The sequence below is a fragment of the Anopheles ziemanni genome, chromosome X, assembly GCF_943734765.1.
Source record: "Anopheles ziemanni chromosome X, idAnoZiCoDA_A2_x.2, whole genome shotgun sequence".
Taxonomy (NCBI): Eukaryota; Metazoa; Arthropoda; class Insecta; order Diptera; family Culicidae; genus Anopheles; species Anopheles ziemanni.
The window spans coordinates 1,299,668-1,321,117 of NC_080707.1; the positions used below are offsets into that span (position 1 = coordinate 1,299,668).

General features: G+C 48.9%; 1 protein-coding gene and 1 pseudogene across 1 annotated transcript; one reads left to right on the forward strand and one right to left on the reverse strand.

Annotated features, from left to right (window-relative positions):
* Positions 1-2,434: 2,434 nt before the first annotated feature.
* LOC131290451 (ionotropic receptor 25a-like) lies at positions 2,435-4,585 on the reverse strand. The gene is made up of 5 exons (XM_058319601.1): positions 4,577-4,585; positions 4,169-4,257; positions 4,043-4,089; positions 3,374-3,382; positions 2,435-2,985 (listed from the first exon to the last, which is right to left on the reverse strand). Exons 1-5 carry the CDS (start codon positions 4,583-4,585, stop codon positions 2,435-2,437), a joined length of 705 nt encoding a protein of 234 aa, XP_058175584.1.
* Positions 4,586-6,140: 1,555 nt separating this feature from the next.
* LOC131290454 (ionotropic receptor 25a-like) lies at positions 6,141-10,692 on the forward strand (annotated as a pseudogene).
* The last annotated feature ends 10,758 nt before the right edge of the window (positions 10,693-21,450 follow it).

Below are 21,450 nucleotides of genomic sequence, written 5' to 3' on the forward strand. Positions count from 1 at the left end.
GACCATCAGGTGAGGTATTTTAATTCATTCGTTCGCCAAGCGAAACTTCCATCACCGTGCGTCGCCTGATGTGCATTTGATGGCTTGTCGTACGTGAAAACCTTTTAAAACGTTCGAACTCCACGGGACTCACTGCAGTTTGTTTCTTTTCGTTTCAGTTTTCTTTTTATTTTGTTTTGCTAGTGGCTTTTGTCAGAGACGGCAGACGAATGTTTCCACCGGGCACGCGCGGGACACGCTGAGCCAGATTTAGTTAGCTTTTTCCCCCCATTTTCCGGGCTATTAATTTGGCATCCAATTTGCTCACTCATCCAATTCCGGACGGGCAAGTCGACGAGGGGAGGAGCAGAGAGCTTAACCTTGTCCCCCCGGGGCCGATGTTTCTTTTTTTTCTTCTTTCTGTTCGGTTAATGCACACACAACCACACGCTCGTGCAGAATCAGTTTAAAATAGGTGACTTTGAGCCGGGCGTGCGTCCGGATGGTGTTTGCAATGACGAACGACGTTCAGCCCTTAACGGGCTTTGTACCGCGGTGGTCAGTTTTAGGCGTGCTCTCGTCCTCGTCGAATGACGATTCGATTGCGATGAAGCGTGTGTGCGTGTTTTGTGGAAGGTGAAAATGCCGAGGCCCGCTGCACAAATCAACCGAAACACAAAGAAGAAGCGGAAAAAACCCGTCGCAGGTACATCCAGTTTGTTTAATTGATACGACACTCGAGAGGAAGGAGAGAGAGAGAGAGAGGGAGGGAGTTTGATGGCGCTTTTCCGCTCATTAACGCCGACGCGCGTGGGACGCGATGGGTGGAAAATGTGGGCGGTGCCCTCGTTTTAATTGTGCGTTCCAATAGGGTAAGCCCGCCCCCCTCACCCCTCTGCGGTCATTCCCGTTGGCTCCGAGTCCCGGGGAATTGCTGTTGCACATCGCCCCAAACCGAAACAAACAAAAAATCCCCCAACCCGAACATCTCCGTCCGTAACCGTAACACGATCACGGTTTGATTTTATTCTCCATTGCGGTGCAACTGCCCGAGGAAAAGGGTGGCGGAAACAGGGGGTGGCGGCAGTGGCAGATACCGCAATTTATGATAGTTTAGAGACGGAAACGGGTTTTCCGAAAGGAGGAGCGCGTGGTCAGTGGTCCGGTCGGGTTCGGAATGGGTGGTTTTGTTCCATTCAACATGCAATCGGGTTTTCTCTATTTTTTTTTTTCGCCCTGGACATTCCTATTCCGGTCCGGCGGTTCGTGCCGTTTGCCATTTGTTTTGCGGCCCCTCAGCTCGTTTGCAAACCTTCGACGCGCTGCGACACTATTTGTGTGTGTTTGTATGAATATTATTTTATTGTTCAAACAGGTTTATTCTTTTCTTGGCCACAAGAGTTGAAGCTACTAAAGTTTTACTACCGTGTAGACATACATTCACTAGCAAGCTGCCAACCTCTCGAGACCAAATCCAAATAACACTTCACAAACATCAACAAAAGCAAACTTTCTTTCAACCAGCGGTTATCTACACAGTTCCAGTTACTTTAAAAAGCATACACGTTATCCAAATCAATTGAAATCCATCCACGCTTGACTAGGCAATGATCCTTAACAATTTTCCCTAAGCTTGGGGTCACAACTCCGACGAGGAAGCAAAGGGGAATCACCAAGGCATACTCCAAGTAAAGTTTTTATTTAATTACCTATGTAACACAAGGATTTGCTCCGTTAGTGCCTCTTAAATCGACCGTACTTGTACAATTATTTCCCTAATTAATACCTGCGGCGCTCGGAAGCTCGTAACACTTGCGCAAAGTGAATGTGAAATCAGCTTTTCAAACAAGCCTCACAACAATATAAGATGTTAGTAGAAGGATAAAAATATCCTTGAGTTTACTATACCCTAAGTTTGGGTATATTTAATGAGATGCTTCGGAGAAATATTATTGTAAAACAATCCAAAAGCTGAGTTTACATTGTTAGTTTCACAGCTACTTGCAGTATCGTTCGATCCTATTTATATCTAACGAAAACACCACCAAAATGTAACAGCGATTGCAACATTGTCCGTCCTAGTGTGATAACGGTTTGATTTGAACACCTGTCACTACGCCATCTCACCTGTCACTAAGCCTTCTCACCTCTCACTACGCCATCTCACCTGTCACTAAGCCTACTCACCTGTCACCGCCACTCTGTCAAAGTGACTTCCTCTGAAACCATGTGCTTTTACTAACCTACAAAGCTACTAACTTCTCACGTAAGTTTTACGTTCTTTTTATGTCTATCACGTCATTTTTACTTGCCGGAAGGACGTTATTGCCCCCTACCGTGTCCTGTTCATCAAATATTAAGGTATGTTACAAAAATACCCCAAGAGACCTACATGATTGAGTACACCTAACCTTCCTACACCTAATCCTCGCTCGATCTTCCTTTTTTGGCATTCTTAGATGGTTCTGACCCGCTCTTTGCGCCTATAGCACCTTTGCACATCGCCGAACAGCGTGATCATGGCCAGCGCCAGCCCGACCAGCGTCGCGATGAACGCCCCACCGAGGCTCTCCGCATCGGGAAAGTCCGCATCGAGCCGCTCGTTTACCCGCCGGAAGCCGTCCGCCGCACTTGCCACCGGCTCGGCCGACTCGATGACGGTGAGAATGTTGATGTTCTGCTCCTTGATCAGATAGTCCCAGACGCGGTACTGCGCCGGATCGTTGCCGCTCGAGAGCGTCAGATTGCGCCACATCTGGTACAGCACGTCCTCGTCGTTCTTCATGTTGCGTAAGTATTCATGTGTGTCCGAGTTCTGCACGACCGTGTACTTGATGCGGTTCTGGCGCGACAGTTGCTCTAGGGACTTGACCGGTGTTTGCATGCGCTCCACCGTGAGGAACGCGGCCAGGTTTACGGTAAACGTCGCGAGCATGAGCACCACGAACAGCCAGTAGGCAGCGACCAGAGTTCGCCCGGAGAGTGCCTTCGGAGCTTCATCACCACGCAGAATCTCGTACTTGATCTCGGCCGAATCGTGAATGAAGGCAAAGAGACGCTCGTTTACTCGCCGGAAGCCGTCCGCCGCACTCGATGGCGGCGAGAATGTTGATGTACTGCTCCTTGATCAGATAGTTCCAGAACTGCACCTGATCGTTGCCGCTCGAGAGCGTCAGATTGCGCCATATCTGGTACAGCACGTCCTCGGCGTTCTTCATGTTGCGGAAGTATTCATGTGTGTCCGAGTTCTGCACGACCGTGTACTTGATGCGGTACTGGACCGGTGTTTGCATGCGCTCCACCGTGAGGAACGCGGCCAGGTTTGCGGTAAACGTCGCGAGCATGAGCACCACGAACAGCCAGTAGGCAGCGACCAGAGTTCGCCCGGGGAGTGCCTGCGGAGCTTCATCACCACGCAGAATCTCGTACTTGATCTCGGCCGAATCGTGGATGAAGGCGAAGTCCGCATTGAGACGCTCGTTTACTCGCCGGAAGCCGTCCGCCGCACTCGATGGCGGCGAGAATGATCAGAACTGCGCCTGATCGTTGCCGCTCGAGAACGTCAGATTGCGCCATATCTGGTACAGCACGTCCTCGTCGTTCTTCATGTTGCGTAAGTATTCATGTGTGTCCGAGTTCTGCACGACCGTGTACTTGATGCGGTTCTGGCGCGACAGTAGCTCAAGGGACTTGACCGGTGTTTGCATGCGCTCCACCGTGAGGAACGCGTCCAGGTTTACGGTAAACGTCGCGAGCATGAACACCACGAACAACCAGTAGGCAGCGACCAGAGTTCGCCCGGGGAGTGCCTTCGGAGCATCATCACCACGCAGAATCTCGTACTTGATCTCGGCCGAATCGTGGATGAAGGCAAAGAGACGCTCGTGTACCCGCCGGAAGCCGTCCGCCGCACTCGATGGCGGCGAGAATGTTGATGTACTGCTCCTTGATCAGATAGTCCCAGAACTGCGCCTGATCGTTGCCGCTCCAGAACGTCAGATTGCGCCTGGTACAGCACGTCCTCGGCGTTCTTCATGTTCCGGAAGTAGTCATGTCAAGGGACTGGACGAGGTCAACGCGAACCAGCAGCTTTCCTTCATCGTAAAGTTCCTGCGTGTGGGAAAGTCAGTGGAGTAATCGGAAATGAACACAGTGGAGAAGTTACATCTTAGGGAACCTGATCTCTTACCGACACTCGTACGGATAGGCGGCCTTGTTGATTCTTGCACTGTAGGGCGAGAACTTGTCCAGCAACCGATGCGAAAGCGAGCCCCACAACTACAGCCAGTGGTCCATACAAATAGACGTACTTGCTGATGTGTTGCCGGTGATCACAGGATATCAGTGTGGCCGATACCGATCGGTTTATGGCTAGCCGGAAAGTCCATGCAGATCAACAGCTGGAATCCTTTGCGATGGGCTATAAATGTGACCGCCCGGATCTGGATCACCTTCAAGCGGAGAGCGTCGTCAATGAGAAACAACGGCAGCAACACGTCCTTGGTGCCCGTCACAAACGCTCCGCTGCGTGGCAAGCGAAACCGCCAGGCTCTTGACGTCGTCCGTGTGACAAAGTTCGCTGGATCCAAATAGTTACTTCAATCATCCTCGCCTCCTTCCGATCAACCTTCACTTCCTGAGTGCATGATGACAGACCGGTTGTTCTGTGACCTCTCCAATCTTCGATTTCTAGTGTGTGTGTGTAGTTCGAGGCTTAATGGAACAGAGCCCCGTTGATCCCGCGCCTCTTCTCGCCAAAGGGGGCCAAAGATTCTTTAGGAAACTAACTATTTTCCTTCGGAAATGTGTGCCAGCAAACTTCCGGATTAGCTTGTGGTGCTACGCGTGTGTTAGTTCAGTGTAGACGACGTAAGATGTTGTCGGGAAGGGATACCAATGTCCTTTCGATCGCCGTTGTCCTCCAAACAGCCAAGGGTGACTTGCGAGTGCGACGTCGGTGAGGTAAAACACATCAAACATCGGTACGGCGCGTGTGCAGACGTTTTACGTACGATTATTACCACGCGCGGTCAAAACCAATTTAGAATAATAAAGTTACTTGTCCTAGCTTTACTCTTCGCGAAAGAAAAGAAAACAGCGATGGGTCACAAATTTGACCGCCCGGATCTGGACCACCTACGAGCGGAGAGCGTCGTCAATAAGAAACAACGACAGCAACACGTCCTTGGTGCCCGTCACAAACGCTCCGCTGCGTGGCAAGCAAAACCGCCAGGCTCTTGACGTCGTCCGTGTGACAAAGTTCGCTGGATCCAAATAGTTACTTCAATCATCCTCGCCTCCTTCCGATCAACCACCACTTCCTGAGTGCATGATGACAGACCGGTTGTTCTGTGACCTCTCCAATCTTCGATTTCTAGTGTGTGTGTGTAGTTCGAGGCTTAATGGAACAGAGCCCCGTTGATCCCGCGCCTCTTCTCGCCAAAGGGGGCCAAAGATTCCTTAGGAAACAAGCTATTTTCCTTCGGAAATGTGGGGCCGCAAACTTCCGGATTAGCTTGTGGTGCTACGCGTGTGTTAGTTCAGTGTAGACGACGTAAGATGTTGTCGGGAAGGGATACCAATGTCCTTTCGATCGCCGTTGTCCTCCAAACAGCCAAGGGTGACTTGCGAGTGCGACGTCGGTGAGGTAAAACACGTCAAACATCGGTACGGCGCGTGTGCAGACGTTTTACGTACGATTATTACCACACGCGGTCAAAACCAATTGTTTTAGAATAATAAAGTTACTTATCCTTACTGTACTCTTCGCGAAAGAAAAGAAAACAGCTATCAGCTTCGTTTGCATGTCGTTTCCTGTGAGTAAAGTGTAGTTTAAGTGTGTTGCGAGTAAATTAACGGGTTCCAATTGAATTTAGACATGTTCTATTGCGAATTTTAGTACTGTAAGAACTGCATTTTGTACGTGCGGACAAGAACATGCAGTTTTACTAGTTGTTTATAAACAAATGTTATCAAAACCGATTATATAGGCCATAAGAAGACCAATTACAAGGTTTTAGAGGCTAAATGCAGTTGTTATTCCACATTTTTGTATGTTTACACGCTCGTGATTGATTTGAAGAATAAATAAAGTCTTAAATAAGGTTATACTAAAGAATTTTAACCCTTTTTGTCGACTTTTTATTGCGTATTATCCGAAAATGTCTGGAAATGAGGTAAGTAAGCTTTTAATTGTCCGAAAAGCGTTATTTTGGTAAGTAAAACAACTTTTAATCACCTTAAAAAGAGTTATTTTTAAGTAAGTTAAATAACTTTTAATTAAACTAAAATATTACCACAAATTTCAGGCTTTTTTTCCGACAAAATCCTGAAAAAATCAGATTTTTTGGTCCAAAATTGCATTTTTTAGCGCGAAAACCGTCTCTCCGGTTCAATTGACAACTGTCAGCTGACAGCTGTCACCTGTCAACCGCTTAGGATAACCGGTCAACCGTTTCGGCCGAACCGCCAACTGTCACCTGTTTCCCGCCAACCGGTTCGGCCGAACCGGTTTAAATTTTGTGCTACCTCCTACGAAACTGGTAATCCTTCGCTCCTGTTACTTTTCGGCCAAAAAGCCGGTTTTTGACGGTTTTTGGGGCCCAAACCCGACCGGGCCCGACAATTTTCGACCTGAAAATTTCAACTTTTGTAACAGGAGCGCAGGATTTTCAGGAGGTAGCAGGAGCAAAATTTTTATCGATTTTTCGACCTAGCCTGGTACTTTTGGGCCGGTTTTTGAGGATGAAAATTTCAACTTTTGTAACAGGAGCGCAGGATTTTCAGGAGGTAGCAGGAGCAAAATTTTTATCGATTTTTCGACCTAGCCTGGTACTTTTGGGCCGGTTTTTGAGGATGAAAATTTCAACTTTTTTAACAGGAGCGCAGGATTTTCAGGAGGTAACAGGAGCAAAATTTTTATCGATTTTTCAGCATAAACTGGTACTTTTGGGCCGATTTTTGGGGATGCAAATTTCCATTTTTTTACCAAAAGTGATGGATTTAAAGTAGTTTAACTTACCTAACTCATTCTTTTCGGATAAATTGAAGCTTTTTATACTGTTTTCGGATAATTAAAAACTGTTAAACTTACCTAAATAAATCTTTTTGCATAAAATGCAATATTTTCGGATTACTAAAAGTTGTTTTACTTACCAAAATAACGCTTTTCGGATAATTTAAAGTTGGTTTACAGATATTTTCGGATAATACGCAATAATAAGTCGACAAAAAGGGTTAAAATTCTTTAGTATAACCTTATTTAAGACTTTATTTATTCTTCAAATCAATCACGAGCGTGTAAACATACAAAAATGTGTAAGAACTACTGCATTTAGCCTCTACAGTCTTGCGATTCGCCTTCTTATGGCCTATATAATCGGTTTTGATAACATTTGTTTATAGACAACTAGTAAAACTGCATGTTCTTGTCCGCACGTACAAAATGCAGTTCTTACAGTACTAAAATCCGCAATAGAACATGTCTAAATACAATTGGAACCCGTTAATTTACTCGCAACACACTTAAACTACACTTTACTCACAGGAAACGAAATGCAAACGAAGCTGATAGCAATTTTCTTTTCTTTCGCGAAGATTAAAGTTAGGACAAGTAAATCTACTATTCTAAAACAATTGGTTTTGACCGCGCGTGGTAATAATCGTACGTAAAACGGCTGCACACGCGCCGTACCGATTTTCGACGTGTTTTACCTCACCGACGTCGCACTCGCAAGTCACCTTTGGCTGTTTGGAGGACGACGGGGATCGAAAGGACATTGGTATCCCTTCCCGACAACATCTTACGTCGTCTACACTGAACTAATACACGCGTAGCACCACAAGCTAATCCGGAAGTTTGCTGGCACACATTTCGGAAGGAAAATAGCTTGTTTCCTAAGGAATCTTTGGCCCCCTTTGGCGAGAAGAGGCGCGGGATCAACGGGGCTCTGTTCCATTAAGCCTCGAACTACACACACACACACTAGAAATCGAAGATTGGAGAGGTCACAGAAAAACCGGTCTGTCATCATGCACTCAGGAAGTGGTGGTTGATCGGAAGGAGGCGAGGATGATTGAAGTAACTATTTAGATCCAGCGAACTTGGTCACACGGACGACGTCAAGAGCCTGGCGGTTTCGCTTGCCACGCAGCGGAGCGTTTGTGACGGGCACCAAGGACGTGTTGCTGCCGTTGTTTCTCATTGACGACGCTCTCCGCTTGAAGGTGGTCCAGATCCGGGCGGTCAAATTTGTGACCCATCGCAAAGGATTCCAGCTGTTGATCTGCATGGACTTTCCGGTTGGCCATAAACCGATCGGTATCGGCCACACTGATATCCTGTGGTTACCGGCAACGCACCAGCAAGTACGCGTATTTGTCACCAATGGCACGGACCACCGGCTGTAGTTTTGGGACTCGCTTTGACATTCGAACCACCTTAGACCGCCTAAAAAGGAAGATCGAGCAAGGATTAATGTCAGAAGATTAGGTGTATACAATCATAGATGTCTTTAGTGGTATTTTTTCTTACGTACCTTAATATTTGTTGAACAGTGCCGATTTTCGATGTAGTTTACTTCGCCGACGTCGCACTCGCAAGTCAATTTGGCTGTTTGGAGGACGACGGCGATCGAAAGGACATAGGAATCCTTTCCCAATAACATCTTACGTCGTCTACACTGAACTAACACACGCGTAGCACCACAAGCTAATCCGGAAGTTTGCGGCCCCACATTTCCGAAGGAAAATAGCTAGTTTTCTAAGGAATCTTTGGCCTCCTGAAGACCGAGAAGAGGCGCGGGATCAACGAGGCTCTGTTGGAGAGGTCACAGAAAAACCGGTCTGTCATCATGCACTCAGGAAGTGGAGGTTGATCGGAAGGAGGCGAGGATGATTGAAGTAACCATTTAGGTCCAGCAAACTTAGTCACACGGACGACGTCACGAGGCTGGCGGTTTCGCTTGCCACGCAGCGGAGCGTTTGTGACGGGCCCCAAACCAAGGACGAGTTGCTGCCGTTGTTTCTCTTTGACGACGCTCTCCGCTTGAAGGTGATCCAGATCCGGGCGGTCAAATTTGTAGCCCATCGCAAAGGATCCCAGCTGTTGATCTGCATCGACTTGCCGGCCAGCCATAAACCGATCGGTATCGGCCACACTGATATCCTGTGGTCACCTGCAACACATCAGCAAGTACGTCTATTTGTATGGACCACTGGCTGTAGTTGTAGGGCTCGCTTTCGCATCGGTTGCTGGACAAGTTCTCGCCCTACAGTACGCCCTGAAGGAAAGCTGCTGGTTCGCGTTGACCTCATCCAGTCCCTTGACATGACTACTTCCGGAACATGAAGAACGCCGAGGACGTGCTATACCAGATATGGCGCAATCTGACGTTCTCGAGCGGCAACGATCAGGCGCAGTCCTGGGACTATCTGATCAAGGAGCAGTACATCAACATTCTCGCCATCGAGTGCGGCGGACGGCTTCCGGCGAGTAAACGAGCGGCTCGATGCGGACTTTGCCTTCATCCACGATTCGGCCGAGATCAAGTACGAGATTCTGCGCAACTGCAACTTCACCGAGGTGGGCGAGGTGTTTGCCGAGCAACCGTACGGGATAGTAGGGCAGCCATCTGCAGGAAGCTCTGAGCTACTTCATACTGGAGCTGCAGGAGCACTTCCTCGAGTCGCTCACGACAAAGTTCTGGAATAACTCGGCGCGCGGCCAGTGCCCGAACACGGACGACAGCGAGGGCACCACGCTGGAGAGCCTCGGTGGGGTGTTCACACTCTGGAAATCGAAGATTGGAGAGGTCACAGAACAACCGGTCTGTCATCATGCACTCAGGAAGTGAAGGTTGATCGGGAGGAGGCGAGAATGATTGAAGTAACCATTTAGGTCCAGCAAACTTAGTCACACGGACGACGTCAAGAGCCTGGCGGTTTCGCTTTCCACGCAGCGGAGCGTTTGTGACGGGTACCAAGGACGTGTTGCTGCCGTTGTTGTCCAGATCCGGGCGGTCAAATTTGTGGACCATCGCAAAGGATCCCAGCTGCTGATCTGCATAGACCTTCCGGCAAGCCATAAACCGATCGGTATCGGCCAGATTGATATCTTATGATCACCGGCAAAACATCAGCAAGTACGTCTATTTGTATGGACCACTGGCTGTAGCTTTGGGGCTCGCTTTCGCATCGGTTGCTGGACAAGTTCTCGCCCTACAATGCAAGAAGGTAAGAGATCAGGTTCCCTAAGTTATTGTAACTCCTCCACTGTGTTCGTTTCCGATTACTCCACTGACTTTCCCACACGCAGGAACTTTACGATGAAGGATAGCTGCTGGTTTGCGTTGACCTCATCCAGTCCCTTGACATGACTACTTCCGGAACATGAAGAACGCCGAGGACGTGCTATACCAGATGTGGCGCAATCTGACTTTCTCGAGCGGCAACGATCAGGCGCAGTTCTGGGACTATCTGATCAAGGAGCAGTACATCAACATTCTCGCCGTCATCGAGTCGGCCGAGCCGGTGGCGAGTGCGGCGGACGGCTTCCGGCGAGTAAACGAGCGGCTCGATGCGGACTTTCCCGATGCGAAGAGCCTCGGTGGGGTGTTCATCTGGACGCTGGTCGGGCTGGCGCTGGCCATGATCACGCTGTTCGGCGATGTGCAAAGGTGCTATCGGCGCAAAGAGCGGGCCAGAACCATCTAAGAATGCCAAAAAAAGGAAGATCAAGCGAGGATTAGGTGTAGGAAGGTTAGGTGTACTCAATCATGTAGGTCTCTTGGGGTATTTTTGTAACATACCTTAATATTTGATGAACAGGACACGGTAGGGGGCAATTACGTCCTTCCGGCAAGTAAAAATGACGTGATAGACATAAAAAGAACGTAAAACTTACGTGAGAAGTTAGTAGCTTTGTAGGTTAGTAAAAGCACATGGTTTCAGAGGAAGTCACTTTGACAGAGTGGCGGTGACAGGTGAGTAGGCTTAGTGACAGGTGAGATGGCGTAGTGAGAGGTGAGAAGGCTTAGTGACAGGTGAGATGGCGTAGTGACAGGCGTTCAAATCAAACCGTTATCACACTAGGACGGACAATGTTGCAATCGCTGTTACATTTTGGTGGTGTTTTCGTTAGATATAAATAGGATCGAACGATACTGCAAGTAGCTGTGAAACTAACAATGTAAATTCAGCTTGAGGATTGTTTTACAATAATATTTCTCCAAAGCATCTCATTAAATATACCCGAACTTAGGGTATAGTAAACTCAAGGATATTTTTATCCTTCTACTTACATCTTATATTGTTGTGTGGCTTGTTTGAAAAGCTGATTTCACATTCACAAAAAATATGTTTCCTGCCACCTGTTTTTCACAGTGTAATGATCGATCTTCTATTAACCCGACAGTTTGATCATTTGTCTCTCCGTAAAGTAAACCTAGATTTTACGAAAAAAAGTTGGATCATCCTCGGTGGCTTATCGTGTTTTTATTTCGTTCCGTAAAGCATAAACTTGTCTTTGAATGGAGGTACATAAACAAATGGGGGGGAAAGTTGTTCAGCTACATAGGGAATGAAAGAGTGTTATTGCATGCTTGAATTTTCAGGGACTTTGTGCTTACCTTCGAACAAACTGTCAACACAATCCGATGGAAGCTTGGGTTGACAGAAAAGTTAAACGCAAATCAGCTTTTGTAACTTGTTTGATCGGTAGAAATTTGAAAACTTCATTCCCGAAGGCTCTCGTGTTTAATCTTGCCTCGTATCGCCTTTCATCTCGTGATTGTTCGTAACCTCCACCCCCAACCCCCCCCCCCCTTCCCCCATTCGTTCACCGGTGGAAATCGAATCGCGCTCGGGTTTTTTTTTGCGACGGAACACGCTGATATTGCACGGCCTTTTCTTGTCTACACATCAAATCAATTGTTTTCCTATACATTACAATGCAATTACCGTGATTGTGAGCAAACTTTCCACCAGAAGGCGCATTGTGTGCGTGCCCGTGTGTGTGTGTGTGTGCTGGTGTGATGTGATTGCTATCGGATTGCTGAATTTCGGTGTTGTTTCCCGTTTCGGTGTTTTATTTTCCCCCCACAATTTTCCGTAGGGCCCCTGCGCCGCTAGAAAATGGCCTAGAATTATCCCCGGCCCTCTCGCCACCCTTCTCCCCCTTGTCTAGCACATTCGCTCCAAACAGCGGTACACGGTTTTCCCGGTCCCTGTCCCTCCCCGCGCGAGAGTTTTGCGTTTGATGCAAGCGCGCTTTACACATGCCCAAAACAAAGGAAACCAAACCCTCCTACTCCACCCTTCGCGAACATACCTGTCGAAAGGGAAACCCCCCCCCCCCCCCCCCCCCCGTCCCCCTCAGCTCAGGGCGCCCCCGGAAGAAAGGGAACTGCCATAGTTTGCATATTTTCCGTTCCCTTTCTTTGAAGGAAAAATGTTGAGTTTTTCGTTTAGTTTTGGTTTAGAATTTTTTTTTCTTCATTCCCTACCTCTCATGGTTTCCTTCTATTCTTTTCCACTTGGTGTACGTGCTTGTGTGTGCGTGCGTGCGTGCGTGCGTGTGTGTGTGTGCGTGTTTGTTCACAGCTTTCCCCGGGTGGATTATTTCTGCAAACGATCTGCGATACTGATGGGCGCATTCGGGGGGGACGAGGTGGAATAGCCCGAAAATTTTCCCTAAGTTGTATCCGTGTGTTGAATATTTATTTTCCCGCCCGGAACTCCTCCGGCGGAGGAGGGAACTGAAAGAAGAAAAAAAACACACCGAGCACGTCCTAGAGGAGAAAGATGAAGTTTTGATAGGCAACATGAGGAGGGGGGGGGGGGGGGGGGGGGAGGGGCGGTTGGAGCATAAAACTTGACGGAATGGGAAAACTTGGCGACGCCAGCGGGGAGGGAGGGTGGAGTAAGTGGGTGGATTTTGATTTTGTTGATTTTTTCTTCGCCGCTTTTCGCTACGCTTCTCCCAATGTTCGTCACCGTGCGAGGGCGGGGGAGGAGGGGGTGGGGGTGGGGGGGGGGGGGGAGCACAACCGCTAGCCAAAATAAATTTGTTTAGCTCTCCACTTACATAATGCCGATATCCGATAAAAGCACGCCTTTCCGATGGCTGATGCCGATGGATCGGATCCGGGGCAGCAATGTTTCGGCACTTTGTTTTTCCCTCTCCCCATTCCACTCCTCCCTCCCCCCCCCCACCCCCTCCCTCTTTGGTTGCTATCGGAAAAATGAAATAATTTAAAATTCATGATCATCCAGTCAAAATCCTTGTCCTTTCGCCAAACAAATGTCTTCTGCATGGGAAATGGGCGGGCGGGGGAGGGGGGTGGGGGGGGATGAGGGGAAAATAAAACCCCCAAAAAACGACCCGGCCACAACGCGGGCGTCGGTGTGTGTGTGTGTGTGTTAAATCCGAAAGCCGGTTCGCGTCCCTTTTTGTTGGGTGTCCCGTTTCCGTTTAATATGTTCACACCAAACAATCCGGAGCACGCCGGAAACGAACCGGATGTAGTACGCCGACGGATGATTATCTTGAAATATGAACAGCGCAGCCACGGACGCGGCCCCGGCTGCATGTAATTTGCCGCTCGGGACCATATGCTGCTCCCTCTCGCCCCCCCGGAAGCCACACTTTAAACGTGCTCGCAATTGCACCGGATTAGCAAAGGCGTATCATCAAAACGCCAGCTCGACTAAATTAAAGTGAAGCGCCAATTAGGATCGTATGGCACGAGTCTTCCCGACATGGCATTACCTTTTTGCATTTAATCTTGTGTGGACTCACTTTTTTTTTTTTTTGGCACATCTGGCGCGTTTCATAAAAGGACATTTGCTCGCTTCTTCCTATTTCAAACCGGTTCTACGCAAAACAACCTCGATTCTGGCAATGTTTTCATTTACTTTTAACACGCTTCACGGACGAATAGTTTAGTGTTCATAATAGTATCACTCAACCCACGCTCCTAAACGGGTGACATAATTATTTTGGAAATAAAATGAGCTCTCCTATCATCCATCACAAACGAACCGAGTTAGACCTGTTTCTTCCTAGATCCGAAATCGAATCCGAAAAGCGGCAAAATGTATCTTTTTCCTAGTGTTCCTTTTCGCTAATTTGTGCAATTTTTGAGCGACTTTTGAATGTTTGCTACTTGTTTAGGTCTGTTTTGTTTTTTCTTTCAACACTTTTGGACAATCGAACTACCAACTTTACAGTTGGAAGGAAATCAAACATGTTATCCTATTGTGTAAGTATTGTGATTGATTTGGTTATTTTCTTGCAATTATTTTGTATCTTTTTGTGATTTCCCTGTTGTTTTCTAGCGTCTTTCATGATTTCATATGCTTAAAAAGAGTGTGTACCTTCTTTTCTAAAACCCGGGTAGGTGTGATGTAGGGATCAAGCGCAACATTTCTTCCGAACGTGTTTGTTTGGTCCTGTGGCCAATCCTTCGCCGCAAACCATGGCCATGGGAGCTTAAACGGACGCCGTTCGGTTCAGGTTTTGGATGGTGCGAGCACATCCGGACCATGGCACATTTCATTTCCATAAACCCCCAGCAATCGGTGTCACGTAAAGCCCCGGTTCCTCCACGCTGGGCGTTCGGGCTATAAAAGTGACGTTATACGTTATAATGGGGGTGGGGGAGGGGGAGAAGGATGGAAAAATGAAAGATTTCAAACCAATACACCGCATACGCGCCCCGGTTTGAGCCCGGGACAAGTCGTCCCGTGACGTTAAAGCTTCACCGGTTTTCTTTTTTTTTTGTGCAACCGTCCCTGGGTGACGGAACGCCTTCCCTCCCCTCCCCACCCACCCCGGGGGACGGGAACACAGGCAAACTGTCCGCATGCTGCTGCGACCATAAAAGAAGGTAAAATGAACGAGGCAATTAGGCGGGCAACAATACGAAAATGTATATAAAAACAGCATCCCCCGGTGTGCCGTGGGACGAAATGAAGTTGCTTGTAGGAAGAAGAGAAGAAAAAAAAACCGAACGCGCTGCAAGTGTGGGGAAACACGAACACCGCGTGTGTGGGAAAGCGTGGGGGGGTGGGGAAAATTTGTGTAAGCTGTCGGTGCACGCTCGTGTCGAGTGGCCGCTATCGGAAGGAGACATTAAAAGTAAGCGGAAAACTGGCCCAGGGAGTAGGTGGGGGGGAGGAAGGGAGGTGGAGCAGATGGGACCGATGAGCAATGGCTGAAGAGGAGATGCACACGCTTTACGCTTGCTGCGAAAATGTGCACGAAGGAACGAAGTGGTGGGAACAAAAAGGAAGAAAGTAAACAAAAAGTAGCGAGTGAAAATAAATGCAACGCGCATTTTACGAAAAAAAACGTCGAAGCCGAAAAAATCGGATGTCTGACAAGCAAAAAAACTAAATAACACGTGCTAGAAAAACGAGCCTGAGCGATGTCGAAAAACGGAAAACTGTGGGCGAAAAAGAGGGAGAGCAGAAAAAAATAATATTCTAATAAAGATGAGCAAAGTGTGCGGAGGAGACCACCGAGAGACCGGAACAAAAAGGCACGGCGCGGGGGGAAAAACGCACGGGCGAAACCGAGGTAATATAGTCCGGCTCACGCAGTTTTCCGACGCTCCGGCGTCCTGATCGCTATTCCGAACACGTTTCATTGTCCGTTTAAATCGTTGCAGCGTTCATTTTCATCCCTCTCCCCCCCCCCTCCCCGTGTACACGCGTCAGTTTTTCCAGCCGCGTCTTTTTTTTCTCCGCTTTTCCATCGGGCCGGCGCTCGCTCCGGGTGGCTAAAAGGATTTAAAATACGAAAAAAGTTCTTTTCCCCCACAGTTCCTCTCTCTCTCTCTCTCTCTCTCTCGCAGGCTGCGTTGTTCGCTCGCTGCTCCACTTGTTTTGTTTTCGCACTTTCATTTCATTTTTTTTTTTGCTTTTCCATTACATTCCGGGGCGTGCATGTCCATTACGTACTTTGCGGTCCCCGCTTCACTCTCTCTCTCTCTCTCTCTTTCGGGCTCGAGATCAATTTACCGTGGATGGCTAATTTTAAGCAGCGCCGCTTCGGTTTTTCCCCAACCACCACCGGGGTTTTCGCGGCTTAAATCTACATAATTGAACCGGCACCACAATTTGCAGCACGCGCTCGAGATTGCCGACCGAAGCGCATCTGCATCTTGGAAGCACGCGAAAATCACACAAGTTTAGGCTTGAGTGCTCTAAACGTCATACGGCAATTTTGTGGAAAACCGGAAAATGGTAAATTAAGCAATCTTTAAGACCGCTTTGCAATTGAACACGCTTAGCCCGCGTATAAATCTATCCATTTTCCCCATTAATAGATAAGCGAAAGAAAACAAAACAACGATGGGGAATGATACACCGAATCGGGCCACTTGCTTGAGGATCCACCAACACCGGAAAGGGATGCTGCTGGTGAGGGGGGGGCGCAGTAAATGTAAGCTGGTGGCTGGTGGAAATCACGCCGATCGGAAAATTGCAGCCCCCCTGCTCCTTAAATGGAAAGCGGTCCCAAAATCAATACCCGACGCCGCAACCGGAACACCGACAGCTGAGAAACGCTGAGAAAGCTAAGAGAAGACAAAGTAAGGCGAACGAAAAAGGGGGAAGGAAGGAGGAGGGAGCGTAAGTGTGCCGAAGCATATTGCGATGATGATTTTTGTCGATAAATTTAATGTGTTTTTTACAGTTTCCCACACCAGACTCCTCTCCATTCTCGTCCTCGTCGTCGTCGTCGTCGTCGTCGCCATCGTCTTTATTGCTCTTGTTTGCTAGTTTGTTCTTCGGGGGTGCGCCGGGTTTTTATCACGAATCGTAAATCTTGCGCCAAAGTGTGTTAATGAGCCTGCTCCGGTGCGCCCAACTTTCCCAAAAACCCGGGCGCCGGTTTTGAATATTGATAATAATTCGCGAACACCGCCCCCCTTTCCGCCCACCCACGGGAGGAGGAAGTTTTCTTTTCTCCCGTTGTTTTGTCTTCTGCTTTGTGCTAACATTCGCGGACGCCGAAAGTGGGAGTTTCTCGGCCGCGGCTGTTTCAGTGTCTTGTTTACTTTTTTTTAGCGTTACCATCGTGATTTTGGAATTACCGAATTATTGTAAATATAGATACTTTAATCACCCACCCACACATCATCAATAGCTGTGAATCTCACCAGCTCAGAGCAAAAGGAAAACATTCCCAACTCAAATCATTCAATAAGTAAAAGAACATTAAAGTAAACAAAACATTACATTATTCAAAAGAATATTTAAAATATCAAATACAGAGAAGAAGCATCAATAGAAATCAACAGAGCCAAATCAGCAACAAAAAATGTGACAGGAAATTTATAACAGTTGTACGAAAACTTAACATAACCTAAAAAAAAAAAAGAAATGGAATGTTCTTTTCTATACCTACTCTACATCGCTAAAGAACCCCGGTTTTCCCCTTTTGGTTAGGAAACCAAAACAAACGCAAAGCAGAACCCGTAACAGGAGACACTTTAGTGTGCTTTAAAACCTTTCAACGCAACGCCACGTCCATCGCTGTAGATAAGAAGGTACCCGGGTTTGCCCCCCCGCGCGTATCAATGACGCAAGGCGATGCCAACTGCTCACTTTCGGCGCTGGGAAGGAAAACCCTTGACGCGTCACGCACACGTTTGCATATCAACACGTACCGGCGCGCCGTGTGGGAGGGAGGTGAGGGGAGAGCGGTGTCTGTTTTTCCAAGCGCGGGCCGGGGCAAGAGTCACAGTCACGCACGACCTAGCGGAAGAATTTCACGCTCGTCACCGCCTCTCTTCGCCCGTACCGTTTATCATTTAAAATGTTTTCCAACACACATTTAAATATTAAATTTTCCACCCCCCCCCCCCCCCCCCCCTCAACCCACGGCCAGACACACGCCACGAAGAGGGGAGGGGGGAGGGTGGTATACACTATAGCTTCCGGTTCCCGGCGCGTTCGTGACCTGTCATCGTCCGGGCTGGCGAAATCATCTTAATTCGACCGACTCCACGTCGAGAACGTCGCGGTCTGGTCGTCGCGTGGATCACCTTCTGGAAAACCATTTCCTCAGTGTGTGGGACCAGGGGGGGGAGGAAGTGCGAGCGCTACATGATAAGCCAGCAGGCTGTGTGTGTGTGTGTGTGTGTGTGTGTGTGTGTTTGTGATGGAAAAGGGTGCTTGTCAAAATAATCCACGCGGTTCGACGATGGAAAAACAGAGCACGCGACAGAGAGGTTCTGTGATGTGCTGCGACATGCCGAGCCGGAGTTCACCGAACACACTCTTCCACAGGCACCCAACATTCGGCAGCAGTCGAACATCGGAATGCCGACGCGGAACGTCAGGCCGAAAACCCTTTCCCCCCACAACTATCCTGCGAAAACCTTTTGCGCTCGGGACGATAGTGTTCAGAACCTCGGGCCCTGATGAGTACGGTATGGTTATACGGTATGTCCCATGCTCGTCCACATCAACGTGGGCGTCCTCACATCGTGCGTCCCTTCCTCCAGCTGCTCGGCGTACGCATATTAAATTCTGTGTTAGTACCACGCCAAAACTACGGCACAGGGACCGGCAAATCGTGGAACCCCAGCTCAGGAATATACATTTATCCAACGCGCGGCTCAGAACGCACGGGGAACGGCGAGAAATTAGTGTAGCCAGCTTCTCTCTCCAGCAGTATTTCATTTCGGTGCCGCATTCCGCGCGCGATGTCGAGGGGAGGAGGGCCGGGTGTTTGTTACGTAACTCTTTGCATTTATTATCTCACCCGACGCCCGACAGGGGAACTCTGCGCCAATGAAGACATCAATGCTCGGTGAGTTAATTAATATCTGGGTGCGAGGTCCCCTAATGCCGGAGCGCCAGCTGATGAGCGGTGGGTTTATTGTTGTAGGCTAATGTTGGAGTTGGGACTGGTTAGGTTCGGTGGAGGGATGGATGAAGTAGTTTCTACCATTTGACAGAGTTGGCAGGTATGCGAATCACTTCCTCCAGGTTTGCGGTCCCGAGGAAGACACGGAACGACGCCGAAGAACATCCCTCATCCTACCCGTTACGACCCACGAGCGCATGGCCACCGGAGACTCGCTATATCTCAACGGTACTTCGCGCTGCGCCCTTCAGAAATAGAGACTCATTGACTCCCCCAGGATGTCGACCTAGCGTCACAATTTGTTTACTTTGTGTCCGCGTGCGGATTTGCTGCCGCCGACTCCGATTACGACTTGTCGGTTTTCCGGATTGAGAAGTGCTTTCGAATGGTGCCGGTTTCGTTTGCGAGCGGGAACGCTGGGCTCGAGTACCACTCCACACGTCTTCGTGACCAGGGCGGTACGAAGAGGCACTTAGGGAACGTGGTGGCTGGGAAGCGTCGAAACCGCCAATCCAGCTGGAGTCTATCGGTTTTTCCGGCGGTCCGGGGAACGGGAGACACGAGAGTGACGTAACGCAAAAACTCCCCAAACTGGAGACGACGAAAAGGCGCTTCAGTGCGGTCTACTGCTATTGCCAGAAATAATATGCTTCACATTTATCGCACACCGGACACCTGTAAAACATTCCCTTTTGCTTGTGCCCTTTTCCCGGGCAAATCAGAAGGATATCTCCCTTCCCCCCCCCACTTCACTCCGGGTTTGAAGAAAACTGCTTCAAACAACAAGCCAACACCACTCAACCATTTCCAGCGCCTGTCGCTTTGGAATATGTAAACTTTCCTCCGCCACGGCTCGCGCGAAAAGGGGTTGGGACAAGGGCAGAGAACGGGGGTAAATCCACAAAAGCTTGTTTTTGAGCAAGGGTGGAATCCCGGCCAGGATCTGAAAGTGGAAGATGTGTGTGTGGGGGAGGGTGCGGTTAGAGGCAAACCAAGCCCTTTAGAAGTTCACTTCATTTCGGTAAGCACCATCGAACGTAACATATGGATCCCGGTGGCAACACTATTTCGCCACACCGTCCTATGGAGGTACACAACAGCCAGTGTCGTCCTTCCAGTGTCCTTGCCCATCCCCCTCCCCCCCCATCCTTTCCTACACCTTCCCTGGTACTCTCAGAAGATTTTTATGCTCATCTCCAGCACCCCTCCTCGGTGGGTTCCGGTCTTCCACGTCGCCTTGCTTCCACATGGTAGTATCAAGTGACCGTTTCTGAAAAATAACCACTTACGGGAAACCTTATCCTCTTCAAATATTTACCAACCGATTGGAGAGCATTTTTCCTTCCCAAACCAACATCCGGCCTCCAATTCTGGGTTCTTACCACCTTCCCTTACAACCCGTAGTAGCGCAACAACCCTCTCTCTCTCTCTCTCTTTTCTGAGCTTGGATAGTTGTTTTAGAACTTCGAACTTCCCCAGAACTCCGGAGCCTAGAGCCAGCGGAAGCGGGGAGAGGAGGAAGACGCTTTCCCTATTATCTGCGGCTTTATTTACTAAGGCGTCCCTTTTTATTCTAATAAATTGCCCCGTCGTACTGTTCCTCCATTTCCCCCCCGAGGAGTAAATCCCTGAGGAGCGATCCCCAAGGAGGTGGTTCGGGCTAAGCGGTGTGTGTTGTGTGTATGTGGCGCTGTGGTCTTATTAGCACTAGCTCTCGCCCCATGGGCCCTCAGATTCAAGGCCCAGGGTCGGTATGTTTATGCAAATACCCCCATCGAACCCACCTCCTAGATCCGATGTGCGAGTGTGGAACGACGCCGAGGGAATCGCTCTTCGATTCGCCAGCTCCGCAAAAACCCCGAGATGCGAGGCCAATGCTTTAATTTAGTTTATTTTATTACGACTTCGAGCGGACCCGGCGCGCCGGAGAACGGGGTTCAGGAGTTCCAAGAGTTGTTTTGAGAGCTTGTTCGCAAAGGGAAGGTGTTGATGTTCGGTTTACCAGTGCTGTTCCCATAAACTGATGAGATTTATCGAACATTGTACGGGAGTTAGTGTAACCCGGCGGCTGTTGCGATTCACCTGCAGCCGAGCTTCTTCCTCGGGAAGAAAAATTGAGTCGAGCGAACAAAAAGGAAACAGAAATGAACAAGAAAAGCAATGAACCCTGGGTAGGGAAATACATTGCACAGCGGTGAAATTGTTAAATTGATGAGAGTGCTCCTGGGGTGGCTCTCGTCTCGGTGCATGTCGGATACGGTTTTGTACATGCGAACATCGCATCGCTATTAATTAATTCTACCTTTTTCCTAATGAAATGGATCCGGTCAGGATTCGCGCTCCCGCTTCCGCTCCCGCTCCCGCTCCCGCTCCCGCTCCCGCTCCCGCTCCGGCCAGCTCCACCTGTGCGCCAGTTTGTGTGGTGTGCATCAGAAGCAACGCAGGCACGCCTATGCTGCCCGCTGAAAGGCGCAAGTAAATCTTTCAACCCTTGACTAATGCACCCACATTTGTCTTCCGAAGCATCAAACTGGGTCCGAGAACGGGGTTGGGTTCGTTCCGTTCCGGTTCCGTGGCGTAATGGCGTAAAA